General features: G+C 51.5%; 2 protein-coding genes across 2 annotated transcripts in view; both read left to right on the top strand.

The window, feature by feature from the left end:
• TIAM1 (TIAM Rac1 associated GEF 1) overlaps positions 1-20,434 on the top strand; it is a 472,990-nt gene that overhangs the window by 63,399 nt on the left and 389,157 nt on the right. The gene's annotated exons all lie outside the window — the stretch shown is intronic.
• LOC115873557 (60S ribosomal protein L39-like) lies at positions 8,442-8,638 on the top strand. The gene has a single exon (XM_045284952.1). It carries the CDS (start codon positions 8,459-8,461, stop codon positions 8,612-8,614), a length of 156 nt encoding a protein of 51 aa, XP_045140887.1. The 5' UTR covers positions 8,442-8,458; the 3' UTR covers positions 8,615-8,638.

Below are 20,434 nucleotides of genomic sequence, written 5' to 3'. Positions count from 1 at the left end.
ACACAGCACACTACACACACACACACACACCCTGCACCTACTTCACACACACGCGCGCGCAGCACCACACACACACACACATACACACGGCACCATCTTCACACATACACAGCATACTACACACACACACACAAAAACACACGGCCTTTAAAAGCTGGGGGTGGGGAGGGAAAGAAATTGCATTATCTTTTAATTCCATTTGCCTATGAATTTTTGAACCACCCTCACCCGGTGTGTGTATTTAAAAATTTATTTTTCACGAGGCTCTTGCCAAGGCAAATTCATCATCCTAATTCAAGCACAAAGTTTTGAATGTGAGGATTTTTTGCTTGACTGCTTGCCTTCCCTTCCACTTCCTCTGCCCACCCTCTGAGGGAGGTGCTCCTAAGCAGAGAAGTGGCAGGCAGCCAGAGCTGGGGAGTCCCACCACCCGGTTAGCAGTCTCGGAATACTTGGCCTCTGAGTGTGCTGGGAGTCGACGAGAGGCACTGAAGGGTGTCTTCCACGGTGAACCAGGAAACTGAAGACAGATGATGTGGGCAGAAAGCAGCTTCAGGCAGCTTCCTGAATGGAGCAGACCCCTCGCTCCCTGTCTCTCTCCTGACCCCTGATCTCAGCCTCAAGTTCTCCTCTTTGCTCTGGTGGGAACCTGACTCTCGGGTCTGTGCTGCATACTGGTGCTGGCCGCTGCCCGAGGTGTGAGCAGTGTCCGTGCGGGTGGAATCCCTGTAGTCATACATTCCTGGCTTCCTGGCAAGGTTAGTGAGACCCAGGGTCTCTGGTTCAGTATTTCTCCCTTTCCTTTCCCCCGGTGGGCTTGTCAAACGTAGTCATTCATTCTGCCGTTGAATTCCTTGACCCTGGAAATTTCTCGTGAGCCCCCAGAGTGGCGAGATGCACGTGGATACTCTGGTGGGACGATGGAGGGGGAAATAGAAACAACAGCCAAGGCAGTGCCCTCTACTTTGTGAGCCTCAGCCAGCTGAGACCTTTGGGTACCTGGGCAGTCAGCCTGTTGGCCCCACACGCCCCCAGGCGTTCTTTGCTGTTGGTAAGTTCGCTCCGTGGATTTCGCAGATCCCAGGGAGAACACCAGTTTTGCAGTGATGGACTAGGTGCCAGGGGAGGGCTCGCACTCGGGCCACTTGCTCCTGCGGAGATGCTGGCGGGTTTGCATTTGTGGTTAGCACCCACCACACCACCAGGGCTCTGTCTTGAGCGCCGTGTCAGTGGAGGAGTAGGCCATGCTGGCCAATGGGCAGCCCTGCAGACACTGTCAGAACTATTAGTCGCCGTTAACTGGATCTTGACGGCCCTGTGTGTGTCGGAGTAGAACCAGCCGTGCTCTGTAGGGTTTTCTTTGGCCGAGTCGTTGGGGCTGGGTCAGAAGGCCTCTCTCCCTTCCAGCATGCCTCTGGGTGGACTCGGACCTTTCACCTTTTTGCTTGCTACCAAATGGACTACTCAGGGTCTGTAGGCGCTGTTTGGCTTTTGAAATTTAATTTGATTTCATTGTCTGAGGGTGGCATAGTGGTTACGTGTTGGACTTTAACCCGCAAGGTCGCCAGTTTGAAACCAGCAGCCCGTCTGCAGGAGAAAGGCGTATAGCTTTCTACTCCCATCAACAGTTACTGTCTTGGAAACTTGAAGGGGGCTGTTCTGCCCTGTCTTATAGGGTGTCTGAGACGGCATTGACCCCATAGCAGCGAGGAAGCCACGAGGAAGTCACATGCTGTCTCTAGAAGGGGGCTGGGCGGGGATAAGTAGAGGTTCTGTGCAAGTGCTGAGTCTTTGCGTCTTGGCAGCTGCCTGTCTCTGCCAAGGCCTCTCATCCACACAGGCCGGGGCCTCCTCTGAGCTCCGGAGGGCCCAGGAAAAGGGAGGGGCTGAGCGCATCCTGACATTGATTTGTTGGCAATGTTTGCCCCACGTCGATAGACTAGGAGCTTCTCCCCTGCTCTGCACATGACCCACAGTGGGCATTGTTCAGTTTTTCTTTGAAAGGTGGTGTGTTCATCAACGGAACATTACTGTGCCGTGAAGAGAAATGAAGTCCTAATGCATGCTGCAGCATGGGTGGACCTCAAAAACAGTAAGCTGAGTGAAATGAGTCAGGCCCAAAGAAAATACTACGTACTGGTGGGAAACACCTAGAACAGACAAGTGCCTGCAGAGAACAGGTATTAGTGGTTACCAGAGGCTGGGCCAAGGGGTCGATGTAGAGTTATAGCTGAAGCGTTGCTACATTATGTGCTAATTTCCCAGGACGTCTCACCAAGGTGAGTCTCAACTGGTTACACTGCCCATTTTGAATTGTCTAGTACTGGACGCATACACGATCATCTTCAGACAGACAGACAGACAGACAGACGACAGACAAACGAAGCAAGAGACAAACTGCCACCCCCAGCCTGTTGCGATGGAGTCCATTCTGACCAGTGGCAACTGGTTCTGAGGCTCTAACTCTTTATGGGGGTAGAAAGCCTCATCTTTCTACCGCACAGAGCCTGATGGGTTCAAACTGCTGACCTCATGGTTATTATCAGCCTAATGCGGAACCACTATGCCAAACATTGAAAAACATTGCATCCTTCCAGGAGTGTCTTTATTTGAGCGGCTTGTTGTCCATTTCCTCCAGGGGAGGGGGCTGCCCAGGAAGGTGGCTGGTAGGGTTCCTGTCTGGCTCTCTTCTGGCAGCGGCTGGGCACGTTTCTCCCACTGCCCAGAGCTGTTTCGCCAGGGGTTAGCATGCTGTGGCTGGTCCCATAAGACAGAGGGCACACAGGCCCCAGTGTGTGAGATAATGAAATCTTAGAAGGAGCCAACATCAGCCTGGGGGACAGGGCCATGGGGAATGATCCATTGTAAATAAATAACATTTATTTTAAGAGAAATTTCTGTCCAATTTAGGCTGAAACTTGATAGAACCCACTTTTCCAAGCCTCCAGCTCTACTTGTCTGCAGCCAGCTCCTTCTACCCAGGCAGCTCTCCAAGTCCAGGGGCCCACGGGCTCGCGTCTGGGCAGCACTCGGCCAGGTGGCAGTAATTCCGTGCCTGGGTTTCTTATTGCTGTGCTGGACCATCTGCTGGCTCTGTTACTTCTTTTCCCCTTAATGTTTTTTTCCTCCAAAGGAAATTCTGTTTATTTCTGTTTTGCAATAGGCAATCTATTCACCAGGATCAAGGCTCAAAGTACCTGGGAGTTTATCATGAAAACGCACACCGGGTGGCATTGGAAACGGGTCCTCCAGGACATGTGGAAGAAATGCGGCCGGAATGAGGAGACAGGCATGTTCAGAGGGCAGGCGTAGCCTTCCCAGAAAGCGAAGAAGCAGAAGCCTCCGGAGATTCTGGGAGCAGTGCTTAGGATCACGTATGGCTGGAAGGCAGACTTAAAAAGAGCTCACTAGATGTGGTAGATAAGGAGATCTGGTGGTATAGTGGGCTAGGTACTGTACTGCTAACCAAGAGGTCCACGGTTCAAACCCACCAGCTGTTTTGAGGGCGAATGACGAGGCCATCTATTTCCATAAAGATTTAAAATCTTGGAAACCCAAAGAGGCATTACTGCTGTGTCATACCGGGTCGCTCTGAGTCAGAATTGGTGCTCTTTTGGGAGACAAGGTGGGATTCCAGGGTGCCAGGCTGAGAAACCTGCCTCGGGTGGGGGCCTTTCCCCACCCTTCCTGCTCCTCTCTTAGGGGTACCTAATGCTAGCAGTTTTGTATGTATTGTTACAGATTGGTACTAACTCAACCCAGCTAGTTGCCGAGGAGTTGAATCTGACTCATGGTAACCCCATGGGTGTCACAGTAGAAAGACTGTGTGTGTGTGTGTGTGGCAGATAGACCCCAAACCAAGTGAGGTGCTGCAAGTTGCTCTGTCTCCTGGTGAGCCCGTGTGTCAGAATAGAACTGTGTTCCATGCTGTTTTCCATGGCTGTGCTCTGCGAAGGAGGTTTCCCACACTCCTCCGGCTGGTTTCTAACTGGCTCCCCTTTTGATTAGCAGCTGAGCACTGTGAGTGCCGCTGCAGGGACTCCATCCCACAGATAAGGCGTCCTGTCTGGAATCTTCCGCTCCTTCCCACTGTGGCCTTGTTTGTGTGTCTCTTGATCTTCTGCACTCTCCTCGGGGTTGCTGCAGGACGGAGACCGTTGTTTATTGGGGTTGGAAAGAAGGAAGGGCTCCCCCTTGATCCTTGGTGACCCCTCTCTCTGCCTCTTGCACTGCACCGTGTGTACACAGGGAGAGGCAAGAGGAGTGTTTGAAGGACATACTCAGAAGGCATCTTTAAGGGAAGGATGGTGAGCTCTGGTCTCATGTGACCATGGGGCACTAGTCCCTAGAGAAGGACACGTGCTTGATCAAGTAGAGGGTCAGTGAAAAAGACCTTTGGAGAGATGGGTTGACGCCATGGCTACAGCAACGCCTGGAGCATTGCAACGGCTCTGAGGATGGCGCAGGACCGGCAGTGTTTCTTTCTGTTGCACACAGGATGACTGAGCCGGAACCAAGATCCTGACACCCGGCAGCAATGTGTTAGGAACCGATTAAGGCTACAGAACAGTTTGACTTTATCCTGCCTGACCTAAGAACCAAACTCCCTGCCACGGAGCCAGCGCTGACGCACACTGACCCTATTGGACAGGTAGCGTTGCCCTGGTGGGTTTCCAGCTCTTCAGGAGGAGAAAGCCTCATTTTCCTTCCCAAGGAGCGGCTGGGGTTTCAACTGCTGGCCTTATGGTTAGCAACACAAGATGCAATCTTCTAAGCCACAGAATCGAGTTCCACGTATGTTTGCAGAGTGCCTTTGTGGTGCCTGGAAGTCCGAGGGGCACAAGGAGTTAAGTGTCAGGTTTTTTTTTTTAAAAAAATCATTTTATTAGGGGCTCATACAACTCTTATCACAATCCATACATACATCAATTGTGTAAAGCGCATTTGTACATTCATTGCCCTCATAAGCGTCAGGCTCACTGAGGGGTGGGCTGTTCCAATCTACCAGCTACTCCTCAGGAGTAAGATGAGGCTGTCTGCTCTGGCAAAGATTCCAGCTCCTGGATGCCCCCCTCCGCAGTTGGCCCTGCCCTCTGGGGTTGCAGTCCCTTGGAAAGGACTGAGCGGCAGTGGGTTTTCTGTCCCTGCTGTGCCAGCACCTGGACCAGCTCGGAGTCTGCGTGCGGTGCTCTGGACCCAGTTAGTGTGGAGGCTTCCAGGCGGGCTCCCACTGGCCAGCTCAGCCCACCCCTGCCAAGCGGCTCCTCAGCCCTCCCTTTCCTCATTGCTTCTCAAACCAAAGCAGCTTGTCCAGGTATGTGATCCTGCCATGTCTTGCTAACTCTGATTTTACACCCCTCCAGTTCGTTTGTGTGCATGCCAGCCCAACTTGATACTAAGCATTGTCCACAGGATGCTTCTTGAAGTTTTGTTTCTTTGCCTTTGCTTATGTTATTCTTACTCTCTTGAAATGTCAGCCCCCTCGTTTCTGTCGGCGGGATGCCTTCCCCCATGCGTGGACCCAGTCGTACCACCAGCTCTCTCGTGAATCCATTCCCGACATTCTCAGCGCAGTCCGATTCCTTCTTCTCTTAGAGCAGCAGATCTGAACCTGTGGGTCGGGACCCCTTTGGGGGTCAAATGACCCTTTCACAGGGGTCGCCCAATTCATAGCAGCAGCAAAATGACAGTGATGAAGTAGCAACGAAAATAATTTTATGTTTGGGGGGGTCACCACCACATGAGGAACTGTATTAAAGGGTTGTGGCATGAGGAAGGTTGAGAACCACTGTCTTAGAGCCTTCTAGCACTTCATATCTCCTTTAAGTCATTTACATGTGGGTGGACTTCCCTTTTCATAGCCCGTCCTCCTTCTAACTAGGCTAGACACACTCTGAAGGCTACATTCCTCTGCTTTCCTGCTTTCCCACCTTTCAACTCCAGAAAGAGTCCAAGGCCACCAAGGCCATCTCTGAAACACGGTTGAGTTCCCTTTAGAACTCGCGCCAAGCCAGGCATCGGGTTGGCCCTCAGGTATCAGCTGGTTACCTTCAGTGAAGGTAAGACGTGGCTTGGTTGTTTCTATGTACTGGGGGCTTAGAGCTTACACTTGACAGCAGCCAATGGCATCACAGTAGATTCACACTCGTTCCAAAGGAAGATGTGTCTGCGTCTGCATGAAGACCTAGTGTCACACCGATGCTTCCGACTGATAAAGACCCTTAGACTCGTTTGTTCACCCTTTCTTTTCGTGGTTCTCATCGCCACCGAGTTGCTTCCAACGGATAGTCACCCTGTGGGTTTTCTGAGGCTGTAACATCTTACTGGGGGCTCTTACAGCTCGGATCATCATCCATCCATCAGTTGTATCAATCACACTTGTACACAGGTAGCTGTAACTTGTTATGGCAGTAGAATGTGCATCTTTCCCAGGGTGGCCATGCTCCGCATCCCAGCATGTCGCCACTACACCACCATGCAGCCTTGGAATGTGATGGAAGGACTTTTATCAGCAATATTTCCATACACACACACACACACACACACACACACACACACAAAGTCAGTCTTTGTAACGTTTATGTCGTCTTGCGGATTTGGGTTAGGGTTGTGCTGCTAATCGCAAGGTGCAAACCCTGTTCCACTCTGCCCTACAGGGTTGCAGATCAGTTGGCATTGGCCTGACGGCAGTGAGTCTGAATCTCTGGAAGCTAGTTCTTGAAAAACAAACGTGCAGGCCCACAGCACAGGAGTGTTTTCATTTGCTGTGTGTCTGTTTTCTGAGGATGACAGGAATTCATATCTTTAACAAGGTGATTTTGGGGACTGACTGCTAATTAACACGTGTGACCCCCATCAACCTCGAATCCTTAAAGAAATCGTTTTGGAAGTTTCTCCAGCCTTCTAGAGCTTTATGCGATGCCTCCATTGGGGGATGCGTTCTTGCAGAGCCATGGTGACGCGGTGGTTAAGCGCTCCTCAGGGAGAAGGACTAGGCAGTCCGCTTCTGTTCGGATTTAAGAGGGGACTTCAAAAAGTTTGTGGGAAAATGGAGTGAAAAGATAATACAACCATCATCCATAACGTTAGGAACCTCACAGGGCAGTTCTACTCTGTCACCTGGGCAGCATGGGTTTGTCTTATGAACTGCTAAAGCGAAGAGAAGAATGCTTTGGCTCTGTGGCGTCTGGCTTTCTTTGCTCCTCTGGGGTGGCCACGGGGCATTTTCTTTTTCTGTTTTGCACACAGAAGAATATGTCTTACTCAGTATCAGCTGCTTAACTTTCTGCTGGGGAAAGTGACATCAGGGAGTGGAGGAGGGAGAGTTGGGAAACAGATCGGTAATTGACAGAACGGTTGTCATGGAAGGTTCTGGCCCCCTGTCCTCCCACTGCCTGTTTGGGGATCCAGTCCACATGGCCCGATACTTCCTCTTTCTGCTTAAGGTCTTTGCAAAACGCTTTAGTAATGCGCCTTGCTGGAAGGTTTCTGCTAGGATGGTTTTGATTGCCGGAAACAAAAGACGCCGCCAAAAAAGTACCTTCCGTGAGGATGGGGCTAAGTATGGAGTCCCCTGATTGTTACAAAGGCGAACGGGCTTGACTGCTGACGGAAAGATTTGGAGGTTCAAGTCCACCCAGAGGCACCTCAGAAGAAAGGCCTGGCAAACGTCCTTGGAAAAACCCGCCCTTGAAAACCCTGCAGAGCACAGTTCTACACGGCTCACCAGGAATTGTCATCCGCTCAAAGACCCTGGTTTCCACACGTGCGGATTCCTGGGTGGGTTCACGTTCTGCGATGATGGGGTCAGAAGTCCCCCCCCCCCCTTCTCTCTTGGTTTCTGCTCCCCTCGCCTCGGGGAGTTTGCGAGGTCCTTGGGCTTGTTTCTTCGCAGTGGTGAGGGTGACCGCTGGGATGGCAGCATGGCAGGGGAGGGCATTTCTTTGAGGGCATCTCTCTCCATCTGCACTGAAAGGCTTCCCTGAGCTGCCCAGCAACGTCTCCCCCTGTCCTGTTGATGGGAGCTTGGCTACATGGCCCGACTTCAGTCACAGCAGGGGGGATGGAGTGCTCATGCTGGTTTGCAGTGCAGCCTGGGAGTCCACCGTGGCTTGAGAAGGGGAACTTGCACAATGAGCCTCTGTCTGCAGGCAAGAAGGGAGTTGCCCAGGGGTGGCGGCGGGTGGACAATTAGGGTTTTATTAATTCTCTAAACAATAAGTCTAGACCTGCTGATGGGGCCTCAAGTTCTGAGTTTTAAAAAAACTCATGGTAAAGATATATGCAGCTAATCATTTGCTATTTTAATACTTTTGGTGGGTACCATTCAATGATGTGAATTATGTTGATCATGTTCAGCCATCAGCATTATCCGTTCACAGATTTTTTTCACCCTTATCAAGAGCTCCATGGCTCAGTGTCTCTGCCATCCTCAGCGTGGTGTTGTTCCGACTTCACCATGTCATCTCATAAGACTTTTAGGATCAAGAGATTCCTGGCCAAGAAACAGAAACAGAATCGGCCCATTCCCCAATGGATTCAAATGAAAACCGGTAATAAAATCAGGTACAACTCCAAGAGAAGACATTGGAGAAGAACCAAGCTGGGTCTGTAAGGAGCCCCCTGAGGGATGGCACGCATGACCACATTTTCCCAGTCTCAAATCATGTGGTGTTGCATTAAGACTTTTGTCCCCATCTGATCAAATGATCTTTTATTTGCAAATCTGATTTATTCCGTTTTTTTTTGCTTCCTCATCAAGTCTAACAATAAATAATGTAAGGCTTTTGGTTTGAAAAAAAAGAGCTCCATGTCCCCATCACAATAAATCCCCCTTCCCCCTCCCCGTCCCTAGCTCCTAGCAAGTACTAGGAAGATAAGGTCTCTCCACGCTTGCCTGTTGCAGGTGTTTCACAGAAGTGGTGTCCGTTGTGACCGACTGACTTCCCTCGGCTTGCTTTCGGGGTTCAGCGCTTAGCAGACATCACTTCTCTTCTCGCTCTGTGTCCTCCTAGTCCATTGTGTGGATGCCCCACCTTTCGCTCCTCCACCCCTTTTCCCACCCTTCGAATCCAGGCACAGTGCTGCCATGAACACGATGTCCAGGTGTGTGCTGGTGCTCTTTCGCCCCTTCTACTGGGCCCACACCCAGAATCGGAAGGGTTGGATTATAGAGTAATCCTCTGTTTAACCTTTTCCTCGCCATTTCTTTAAAAATCCGTGACATAGAGTGTAACCCACACAGGGTCACGACATGCTGCGACTTCTTCCTCGTCCCCTTGTGCCTGCTGAACTGCGTCCCGGGGCACATGTGGGGTGTCACTCTCGGAGAAATTGCCAGAGTGTTTTCTACGGTGGTTGTGTCATTTACTGGCGCCTCCACATCCCTCACCCCCCACCGCAGTAGATGAGGGTTCCCGTTTCTCCAAATCCTCACCAGCACCTGGGTTCCAGCATTTCTTTCCTGATGTTCTCCTCTGTCCAGAGCCATCTTTCTGCTTCAGACTCTGGTGTCTTCTTCTTTTTTTAAAACATTTTATTAGGGGCTCATACAACTGTTATCGCAATCCATACACACATCAATTATGTAAAGCGCATTTGTACATCATTCTCAAAACATTTTCTCTCCACTTAAACCCCCGACATTAGGTCCTCATTTTTCCCTTCCCTCCCCCCTACCCCCTCCCTCATGAACCCTTGATAGTTTATAAATTGGTATTTTGTCATATCTTGCCCTGTCCGATGTCTCCCTTCACCCACTTTTCGGTTGTCTGTCCCCCAGGGAGGAGGTCACATATAGTTCCTTGTAATCGGTTCCCTGTTTCCTCCCCACTCTCCCTCTACCCTCCCTGTTTCGCCACTCACACCACTGGTCCTGTAGGGCTCTGGTGTCTTCATTCCTTGTCTTCCCCAAGGGTCACGGCTGCCTATTGCATGGCTGCCTTATTTAGGAGCATCTTCAACCTTATGCATTCTTCCTCAAACTTGACCTAGCTGCAGGGAGTTTTATTTTTTACTGTTTTGAAGTCACTTAACACAAGGCGGGGGTCGTCAGAGAAGGGGCTCATTATGACCCCTGAGTCACGGTGATGGGGGTGAGACAGTAATGACGATGATCATAAGGTGTCAATGGTATTGGCTTCCTCTGCACAGGGTAGGGGTGGTGCTAGAGCTCAGTGCTCGGCTGCTAACTGAAAGGTTGGTGGTTCGAACCCACCTCGTGGCTCTGCAGGAGGAAGACCTGTGACCTGCCCTTTACAGATTACTGCCAAGAAAGCCTCCAGCATCAGTTGTCCCCTGCCACAGGGGGGCACTGTGAGTAGGAATAGACAGCAGCAGCAGCCCGGACTTGTTAGTGGAACTAGACTCCACACTGAGAGTGCCAGTGCACTTTCTGTGTGGGTGCGGAGATGGAGACAAGAAACTTTCTCTCTCTGAAGCAAACCTTCCCATTCAACTCCGCATCAGAGACTCTTGTTTCCCTTCGCTCCCACCACCAGTTCATAAAGCCGCCGGGAGAACAGTTTAATGGCTGGGCATGGGCTGTTTCTGGAAGCTGTCTTCAGCACTGGGGGCAGGGGAGCAGAGCCCAGGTGAGGGGTGGGATGGAGGCCGTGGGGCGACCTGGGGGGCTCGCTGCGAGATGGATGAGGAGCTGACAGGCCGTCCCCTGGCAGGCATGCTCCAGCCTGGCCTCTGGGATGATTCCCAAGGCCCTGCCGGAAGGGGGGCCGTGTCCGGTGTGAGTGCCCCGGGGTGCCTGTCCGCGCCTGCCGGTGGGAGGCTGACTCTTCCTGCTGCTCTGCATCTGACACGTCTGCCCGTTGGCTCGTTTTCTCAGCTCATTTTCCCCTTCCTGATGGTGGAAGGCATTCTCAGTGGGGACTTTGTACAGAGAGATACACAGAAGAAAGCTAGAGTTTCTCCTGGTTCCATGTATACAGACCGGGGCCGGTGTTCCGGCTGTCTTTTTTGCTGTCGTCTCTGACATCTCTCTTCCCTCCTCTCTTCCTCCTCTTCCTCCTTTCTCTTTTGCATTCCCCCCTCCCCACCCCCACCCCAGTTCAATGTGAGCATCATGCAGAAGGGGCTTCAAAAAGTTCACGATAAAAAGAATAATGCAAAGATTATGGAATTTTCCCTACATCTTTTGGAAGTCCCCCACCCCTGGCAAGTACACTCTCTGGGGATCAGACCTATAGGATTCAGATCCAGCTCCTCCTCTGAGTGGTATGAAGGTGGGGGCTGTATGTGCCTCAGTTTCCCAGGCTGTGAAGTGGGCAGAGGAAGAGGGCTGTTGTAAGGGGGCGGGAGCCCTCTCCGCCTAGTGCCCGGCGTTAAGGTCTCTCGGTAGACACACTCTTCTTACAGCTAAGCCTCCCAACTCTTGCTCCCCGCCCCTGCCAGGGGAAACAGGAAGTCCACACCTGGCGCTGTGGACCTCAAGGGGCGCATAATTTCTGAGGAGGGGCCGTTCTGTGCACTGCAGGGTGCTAAGCAGCATCCCTGGCCTCCACACACTAGAGGCCAGTGGCAATCGGACAAAGAAGTCCTGAGGTATTATCACATGTCCCCTGAGACACATCCCCTTAGGTTGACAACCACGAGGCCAGAGCACTCAGGATTTATCATGGGCCGACCAGGATGAGCTCCGCTAAGGATCCTAGCCCGGAGCTTGCAGTCCATTCCGACCCGCGGGGTCCCCTGTGTGCACAAATAGGACTGCTCCAAGGGGCTTCAAGGCTGTGGCCTTGCTGAAGGTGATCCCAGACCTTTCTTCCAAGGTGCCTCTGAACCACCAACTCTTGAGCTAACCGTGCTTCACTGTTTGTGCCACCCAGCGACTCTTGGTTAATAGAACAGTCTTGTCCAATACGTTTGAGCTCCCAGATGTTAGCAGTTCAATGTAGTACTTGAGTTCTCATGGTCGATATGCTGCAACGAAAACAGGGATCTGGGGTTGCCCATCACTGTTTCAGCCAGATACAGAGACCATGTCAATTTGTAAGCACCAGACCGAAAGAAACAGTGGGGTTTGCCACATCCTGTTTCAAAACCTAGTGAAAATCAAGCAAGTTAAATACCCCAAACTCTGTGACAGAGAAGCAGGCTTTGCAGTGATCACAGGAAACTGATTTCTACCTGCGTTTCTCTAGAGCAGTGGTTCTCAACCCTCCGGTGCTGCAACCCTTTAAAATAGTTCCTCATGTTGTGGTGACCCCCCCCAACCATAAAATTTTTTTTGTTGCTACTTCATAACTGTAATTTTGCTGCTGTTATGAATCTGATATGCAGGATGTATTTTCATTGTTACAAATTGAACATAATTAAAGCAGAGTGATTCCTCACAACAATATGTAATTATATATTGTGAAATATTTATTTCTAATTAAGTGTAAATGTAATTTTGTCTAGAAGCATGGTGTAGCATGGGTAACAGTCTTCACGCCGGGTACTCGTATGTGGATGTATCTGCATGTGGGCGGACCCGCCTGGAGACGGATAGAGGAGCGGTGTCTCGGTTCCTAAGACCAACGGAGATACGTATTTTCCAATGGTCTTAGGCGACCCCTGTGAAAGGGTCGTTCGACCCCCAAAAGGGTTGCAACCCATAGGTTGAGAACCGCTGCTCTAGAGGTGACCAGACCACCATCCCCAGAGGCCACATGCTCCATTGTTTATCTAAGTGGGGGATATGCTTTGTGCCTGGCCAATTGTGCTGTTCTGTTAACCAAGGAGTTAGAACATCCTTGCTGATGAAGCTTCGAAGGAATTTTTAATGCAAGGGAGGGGGGGGGCTGTTATATTTTGGATTGCCAACATATCTTAATGATATAAATTTTTATAGTATTCTGTTAGAGCAGGCTAACTCTCTCACGCCCTCTATGGGTGCCAGCCCACTCCCTCCTCAGAGAAGCAGGAGGCCCTGGGCCCTCGTCCTGCCCGCTGAGCTCACTGAGGTGCGGACTGAGCGGCTGCCATTGAGGGCTGGTCCAGTGTGACAGGAGGTGGTTAAACAAACCCCACCGAGCCCAAAGGAGCCCCTCAGGACCTAAGCATTTGTCCATGATAAACGAGATGGATAATAAATCTCTCTCCACAGCCTTGGCCACTGCCTCTGCCCCTGTTGTTCTGACCCCAAAGGGGCTGGTCTGTGAGAAGACGGTTTGTCCAGCTTGTTTGTGGTTCTGTGCGTGCCCACCTGGACCCAGGGGCACTGAGGAGTGTGCCAGGGGGCCTGGGCAGCTGCCAGAGGGTAGGTGCTGCTCTTGTAGGCTGATCTGGAGTTGAGAATGCTGGGTCTCCACAGCTGGGCACCCTGGAGTCTCCCTGTCCTGAAGCAAGCTCGCTGTCAGCAGTGCCAGCCACCGCCTCTCCCTACACAGCTCCCCGCTTCTGGTGGGCGAGAGTCTGTTTCCAGTCGTGATTCATTTAGCAGTGGAGGCACGGGGCGTGCTGTGCTGCTGATTGCTACTTGTTGAGGCGCAGTTTATTCTTGGACCTGAACATGTTCCGTGTTCAGCTAATGATGATGACACCCAGACCCAGGGGCTCAGAGTGCCAAGAACTCCCTGTAGGGAGCGGAACACAGCCCAGGGGACAGGCTGCGTCAGGCTTGATGACCTTGTGGTGGTGGTGGTGGGGGACGACTCAGCCACACTGGACCTCCATTTCTTCATCTGCAGAATGGAGAGGTTGTGGCACCTATCCCTCAGGAGTGGTCCGAGGACTGAAGTGTAATGGTTTATGCAGTGGGCTGCTCACCACAAGGTCGGCCGTTCCAAACCACCAGCCGCTCCTGGGGAGACAGATGAGACTTCTCAGGAAGAGTTACATTTACATGGAGAAATAGTTACAGCCCTGGAAACCCACAGGGGCTTTCTCCTCTGCCCTTTTGGGCTGACTTGAGTTATAATCAACTCAATGGGAGCAAGGAGGTTGACAGTACTTGAACGAGTGACCTAGGGAGACCCTTGGCCATCGAGTGGACCCCGACTCATAGTGACCCTGTAGGGCAGGGTAGAATTGCCCTTGTGCATTTCCGAGCCTGTACCTCTGTGGCAGTAGAAAGCCTCATCTTTCTCCCAAGTACAACAAAGCGGGTGCTTGAAACTCCTCTCACAGTTTGGAGGCCACAAGTCCAAAGGGAAGGTGCCTGCAGGGTTGTAGGGGAGGTCTCATCTGTTCGCCCTACCAGGGCAGAGTCCCAGGCACTCATTGGTTTGTGGTGGCAATATAGCTCCCTGGTCCGCTTCTGTCTCCCTGGCCTGCTTCTCCTCTCTTCAGGGACACCATTCAGATGGGCTCAGGACACACCTTACCCTCGCATGACCCCCGCAGGAACCCTGCTTCCAAACAGGCCCTCATTCACAAGGACCAGGGGATCAGACTTCAGCTTACCATTTCTGGTGGACACAATTACACCCGAGACGGTGCTTTGTCCACGATGGGGGTACCTGGTTAGTACTCGGTAGCCATTGGTTGCTGCTGTTGGATCTGTGGGAAGCGTGCTGCTCCAGCACCCAGGGCTGCATTGGGGTAGGTCCATGCGGCTTCTCCTCAGGGATGTCTCAAAGGAAGGGAGTCTTGCCAGCTGAGGGAAAGAATTAGCTAAGGCAGCTGCACACTGGTGTGACATCAGGGAACAAGAGACCGGAGAACAAGAAAGCCTCACTGAGCCATTTATCTCTCCCCCCTTCAATGAATCCCACGTGTGTTTATCGGCCAGGTTGGCACAATCAACCTTAACTATCATAGCAGCCCAGCACTTAACCCACTGCTCCAGCCAGGCTCCTGTGCAATTTCCCAGGCCCTAGAACACGCCTCAGTGAATTATAACATCTTGATACCACTGCCTTGTGAGTTCCCGAGCCAGCCCACCAACAGTCGGATTCTCTGCTCGAAGAAATGAGATGATGAGATCCAACGGCTGACCGAGTCTGCAGAACACCAGGCGGCATTGTGCTGGGGGCTACTCGGACTGCGCTGGGGGCTACTTTGAGAATGCAGGGGACTTGCTTCTGGGAAAGCAGCCTGGTGCTCCTCACTCCTTCTTCGTGCTCTGCGGATTTCTCGTCCTTGTTCGGTGCTTCCTTCAAGGCCCACTGTTGTGGCCGGCGTGACACCCCTCCCTGCCCGCACTCTCTTGTCCATCTCATGACCAGTTGATTTGGACTCCTGACCCTCCCACGTGCCTCAGAGTAGAACCTGCTCCCCACAGAGTTGTCAATGGTGGGTTATTGGAGGTAGATTGCTAGGCCTTTCTTCTGAGGTGCTTCTGGATGGCCTCAGACCTCCACCCTTTGCATCACCAGGGGATGCGGCAGGCTCAGAGCATGTTCAGACTCCTTTCTTTCCAGCAGTGACCCGAACCCACCAGACCTCCTGCCTCGAGTCCATTCTGATCCCTAGTGATTCTAGGTAAGGTTGCCGAGTCTTTGCGTCTTGATGGGAGCAGACAGCCTCACCCCTTTCTCCCAGAGCCCCTGTGGGTGTGAAGCACTGACCTGCAGTTAGCAGTCCAACGCTTACCTGCCAGTAGCAGCAGCCTCCTCCGTCATGATCCAAACCAGACACCAAACTCACTGCGACCAAGCCCATCCTGCCCACGGCCACCCTGGAGGACAGGGTCAAGCTGTCCCTGTGGCTTTCCAAGACTGACTTTTTTTTTTTAAGACTATCTTTTTATGGGAGTAGAAAGACCCATGTGTTCGTCTGGGTTGACTAGAGAAACAAATCCAGAGACACTTAACGTGTGTGTAAGAACGAGCTTTGTATAAAGAGTAATTGCATATCAAGAAAACATTCCAGCCCAGTCCAGATCAAGTCCATAAGTTCAATATTAGCCCATTTGTCCGATACCAGACTGTAAATTCCTCTTCAGACTCATGCAGCACATACAATGATGCTGAGTGCAGGCAGATCACAGGCCAGTGGGTGGAAAGTCTTGTGGATCCAGTGGCAGTGGAAACATCTCAGCGCTGGCAGGGGTCTCCATGTGGCTCCAGGGCTCTAGCGTAACTCCATGTGTCTTGTCAGCAGGAAGACAAAGCAGAGAGTGTATCTGGCCTCCAGTGAGTTATGTATCTTCTCCGCACCTCCAAATGAGGTCATCAAGCAGACTAGAATCCACCCCCTAGCAAGTTGACAGGAGAGTCCGTGACTGCCACAACCCATATCTTTCTCCAGTGGAGGAGCTGGTGGTTTCGAACTGCTGGCCTTGACTTTAGCCGCCCAGCCGATAACCACATGCCACCTGGGCTCCCTCAGCGAGCAAAGCTTTTTAATTCTGCGGCCTGCTCTCTCATTCCAAGGTTACCTCGGTTCTCCTCAGCAGTTGTGCTGCAATGCTCTGTCCTCTGGCCTGATGGGGACCCTTGTCTCCGGTCCAGCTTGTGGGTTTGCCCGGCTGCCTCTCAGTTGCCCAGGGCCTCTCAGAATCTCAGCCACCTTCCAGTAGCTTCCCCAGGTTCTTTCTTCCCTCCGCACATCTCTGCGGAGGGCTCTGCGGGGCCTCAGAGCTGCTGCCCAGGTGTAACGCACCACAAGTCTCTGCCCCGCGGGGCGTCCAGGCTGCCTTAGATGAAGGGAGGAGGCTGGGGGAGCAGCTGCTTCCGACTCCGAGAAAGCCACAGTGCAAGAAACGAGTCTCACCATGTTGAAACTGTGACATGTGTTTGGAAATAAAGTTTTAATTAGAAGGAGCATTTCTCAGCCTCAACCTAGTGCCGACTGTCTTCACACTGAGATTAAAATAAACCCGCTCCACCGTCTTGGCACAAGCGCCACACTGCCATTTACACACTGAGCCATTCGCGTTGAGGCGGGTGGTGCCGGGTGGGTGTATCTTTTCATAAAACACACAGGGGAGGGGGAGGGTGTTTGACCACAGCCCGGTGCATGGAGTCTACAGTGCCGTTTGGGGCCTTAGGTTGGCCGCTGACGTGTGCTTGTATTAAATGCTTCTCTGTTGACTGATGAGAAGGAGCCATGTCCAAGAACATTACCTTGGGCCAGTCACTTAGTCCTTGAGCTTCTATTTCCTTGTCAACAGAATAGGTTAGTGGGATCCTGGGTGTCACAGAAGAGTAAGTATTTGACTATTCGCCCAAAGACTGGTGGTTTCAATCCCCTACTAGGCACCTTGGAAAACAGGACAAGCTATCTGCTCCCCAAGGTCACAGCTTTGAAGACCCCAATGGAGCAGTTGTGTCGTGCACACGGGGCCAGCGTGTGTTGGCATCCGCTGGATGGCAGCCGACAGCGACAACTCCGGGCAGGTACAGCCCTTTCTTGTTCAGTGGGACGGTGAGGGCCATCGGTTACCTAGGTGCAGAGCACACCATGGTAGCTGCTCCAGACGTGGCATGCACATTATGTTATTCTGTAATGGCATGCATTTTCGTTATAAAATAAACCAACAAGTTGCTATTGAGTTGATCACCGACCGAAGGTGAGCCTGGGTATACCAGAGCACATCCCTTCTTCATAGGGGGTTCAGTAACTGATTTTGGGGTGAAGTGGATCACCAGGCCTGTCTTCCGAATCATCTCTGGCCAGACTTGAACTGCCACCCCTTTGTTAGCAGCCAAGGGCGCTAGTCATCGCACCACTCAGCGTCTCCTATTAGAGACAAATGGTTGGTCTAGGCCTCACTTGGCCCTGGGTCACTGCCAGGTCCCCCCAGTATGTTCAGCATTCGGGTGGCTTTGCTGGGGGACATTTTTGGTGTCTGAAATTAACTCTGCCAGATGCACATGGGCTGGTAGGTGGGTGTGTTCCCTGTATGTCAGCTTGTGTGTGGCATCAACCTTCTGTTGTGCTTTGTGATCCCTGACTGCGGGCATGCATGCCCCCTCCCACCTCCCACCCAAAGCCATTCCCAAAAGGATCAAAACCAACCGGCACCACACAGGAGCACAAAAGTGAGCCCTGCCGGGGTTTCTAGTGCTGGGTTGATTAGCTCAGGTGATCAAGCTCAGGTGAAGGCAGGACTTTAGGGTCAGGTGCAAGGCCGAACTTCCAGCCAGGATGTGTGGCTCAGTAGGTGGTATTGATTTGGGCCCTTGTAACCTGGCTTGGATTTGAATGCTGAGCCAAGAAGGCCATTGATAGGCCCTCAAGTTAGGTTTCTTCTGAAGGCCAGAGCTCATTTGGCCACACCCCTGACTGGTGGGCCTCTGTCTGTCCCTGCAGAATCCTGGTGACCAATGTGTTATCACAGAGCTGTCACTCTCCATTGGGGTCAGGGGTGGGGTGCATCTCTAATATCAAATTACATTGAAATCTCCCTTTAGTGACTTCACCCCATTGGCCCAAGAGCCCTAGGAGCCCTCGTCTTAATTGGCCTAAGATTGCTGCCAAATATTTCTCCTTTCACCATTTCTCACGTCTGAATTCCCTGGATGGACTTTGTTTTGAGACTTCTCAGGGCCTTGTTCCTCTGCTTCTCTGGATTGTCGGCAAAACCCAGTGCCCTGCCACTGGTTGATTCTGGTGCTTCAGGGTAGACTGTCCTATCAGATGTTCAATGGCTGTCATCTCCCGGAAGCGAATCACCAGGCCTTTCTTTGGCAGTGCTGCTGGGTTTGCACCACCAGCCTTCAGTTAGTAGCCAAGTATAAAGACTACTTGAACCTCTCAAGGAGCTTGCAGATGGTCAAACCCCAAACCCAGTGCCCCAGAGTCCATTCTGACTCCCAGCCGCCCTGTCGGACAGAGGAGAGCTGCTGCACAGGGTGTCTGATAACTGGAACACACAGCCTCATTCCTCTCCTGCAGATTGGCTGGTGCGTTCAAAATCCCGACCTTGCGGTTCCTAGTCTGATGCTTAACTGGCTGCACTACCGGGGTTCCTTCCTATTGTCAAACCAAACTCAGCCGACTGCCATCCAGTTGACTGGCACTCACAGTGACCCAATCTGATAGGGCTCTGTATGGGAGCACATAGCCTCACCTGTCCCCCTCAGAGTGCCTGGTGGGTTGGAACCACCAATGTTGTGGCTAGCCATCAAATCCTTCTGTAACAGCACGGCCAGAGCTCCTTTTAGATGCCACAGCCCTTTAAAATAGAGCTTGTTTCTTAATGACTGCTTCCTTTATTTTGGGTGTACCTTAACTTCTTGTTCTCCTCCTGTTCTCTCACAAACCTCACTGCCATTGAGTTGATTCTGATTCATTGTGACCCTCTGGGACAGAGTAGAACTGCCCCTGTGGGTTTCTGAGATGGTAACTCTTTTCAGGAAAGCCTCCTCTTTCTCCCGAGGAGTGGTGGATTGTTTCAAACTGTAGACCTTGGGGTTAGTAGCCCAACACATAACCACTATGCCACCAAGGCTCCTATCCTTGTTCGAGACTCACTGTTTTAAATGTTGATTTTTTTTTTTCTTTTTGGGCAGCAAATGGTAGATTGTCTCCTCTAGCCACTAGTCAACCGCAGGGTGTGCAGTCACGTGGGTTACTCAGTGTCCCCAGCCTGCACATATATCGGGGATTGTATTTTGGCCTGTATGTTGAAGTTCACTTGGATCCAGGTTAGATTTGATTTCTGGTATACCTAGCTCTTCCCTGTAAGGTTAAGGTTAAGGTTAAGGGTAAGGTAAGGTAAGGTAACCAGACACCACAGTGATGTCCTTATGTTCTCTCATTTGGATGGGAAGCCCCCATCTGCAAAGGCTCCCCCCCATGGCCCTTCAGTGATGCTGGCGATCAGCAGCAGGTCTAGATGGTCAGCAGGGCAAGGAAAGGGGAGCAGAAAGTGATCAATCCACATCTCCCTTTTATCCCATAGCGACAACTGGTTGGAGTGTCCGGGACCCAGGCATTGTCCACGCAACTCTATACTTGGTTCCTTCCACGCACCAGGGGAGGGCATCGTGTCCTCTGGTAGGAGGACTGATGACCAGCTCCAGCTCATGCAACACATGTGTGTCAGGGTAGAACTGCACTCTGCCCGGTTTTCAGTGACTATTTCTTTTCTTTTAAAAAAACCTTCAATAAAACATTTTATTGGGGGATCTTTTTTTGAATATCATTTTATTGGAGCCTCGTACAGCTCTTATTTCCATCCATCCATCCATCCATCCATCCATCCATCCATCCATCCATCCATCCATCCATCTATCCATCCATTGTGTCAAGTACATTTGTACATAATGTTGCCATCATCCTTTTCAAAACATTTTCTTTCTACTTGCACCCTTGGATCAGCTCTTTATTTGTTTTCCACCCACCCCACCCTCCCATTCTCATGAAACCTTGATAATTTAGAAATAATTGTTATATTCATATCTTAACACTGTCTGCTATCTCCCTTCACCCACGTTTCTGATGAGCCCTGGGTGGCTTATCCCTTCCTTGTGACCCTTCTTTGAGGGATGTCCAATTGGCTACAGATGGGCTTTGGGTCTCCACTCAGACCCCCCTTGTTCACATC

Source organism: Echinops telfairi, unplaced genomic scaffold, assembly GCF_000313985.2.
Source record: "Echinops telfairi isolate 266 unplaced genomic scaffold, ASM31398v2 ScPeMD7_7469;HRSCAF=8507_0, whole genome shotgun sequence".
NCBI lineage: Eukaryota > Metazoa > Chordata > Mammalia > Afrosoricida > Tenrecidae > Echinops > Echinops telfairi.
The sequence above is the reverse complement of the archived record's forward strand: the minus strand, read 5'-3'. Positions and strand labels throughout refer to the sequence as shown.

Excerpts from the sequence above, each read along its gene's own strand:
- LOC115873557 (XM_045284952.1), top strand. The coding sequence starts at position 8,459 with ATGTCATCTCATAAGACTTTTAGGATCAAGAGATTCCTGGCCAAGAAA.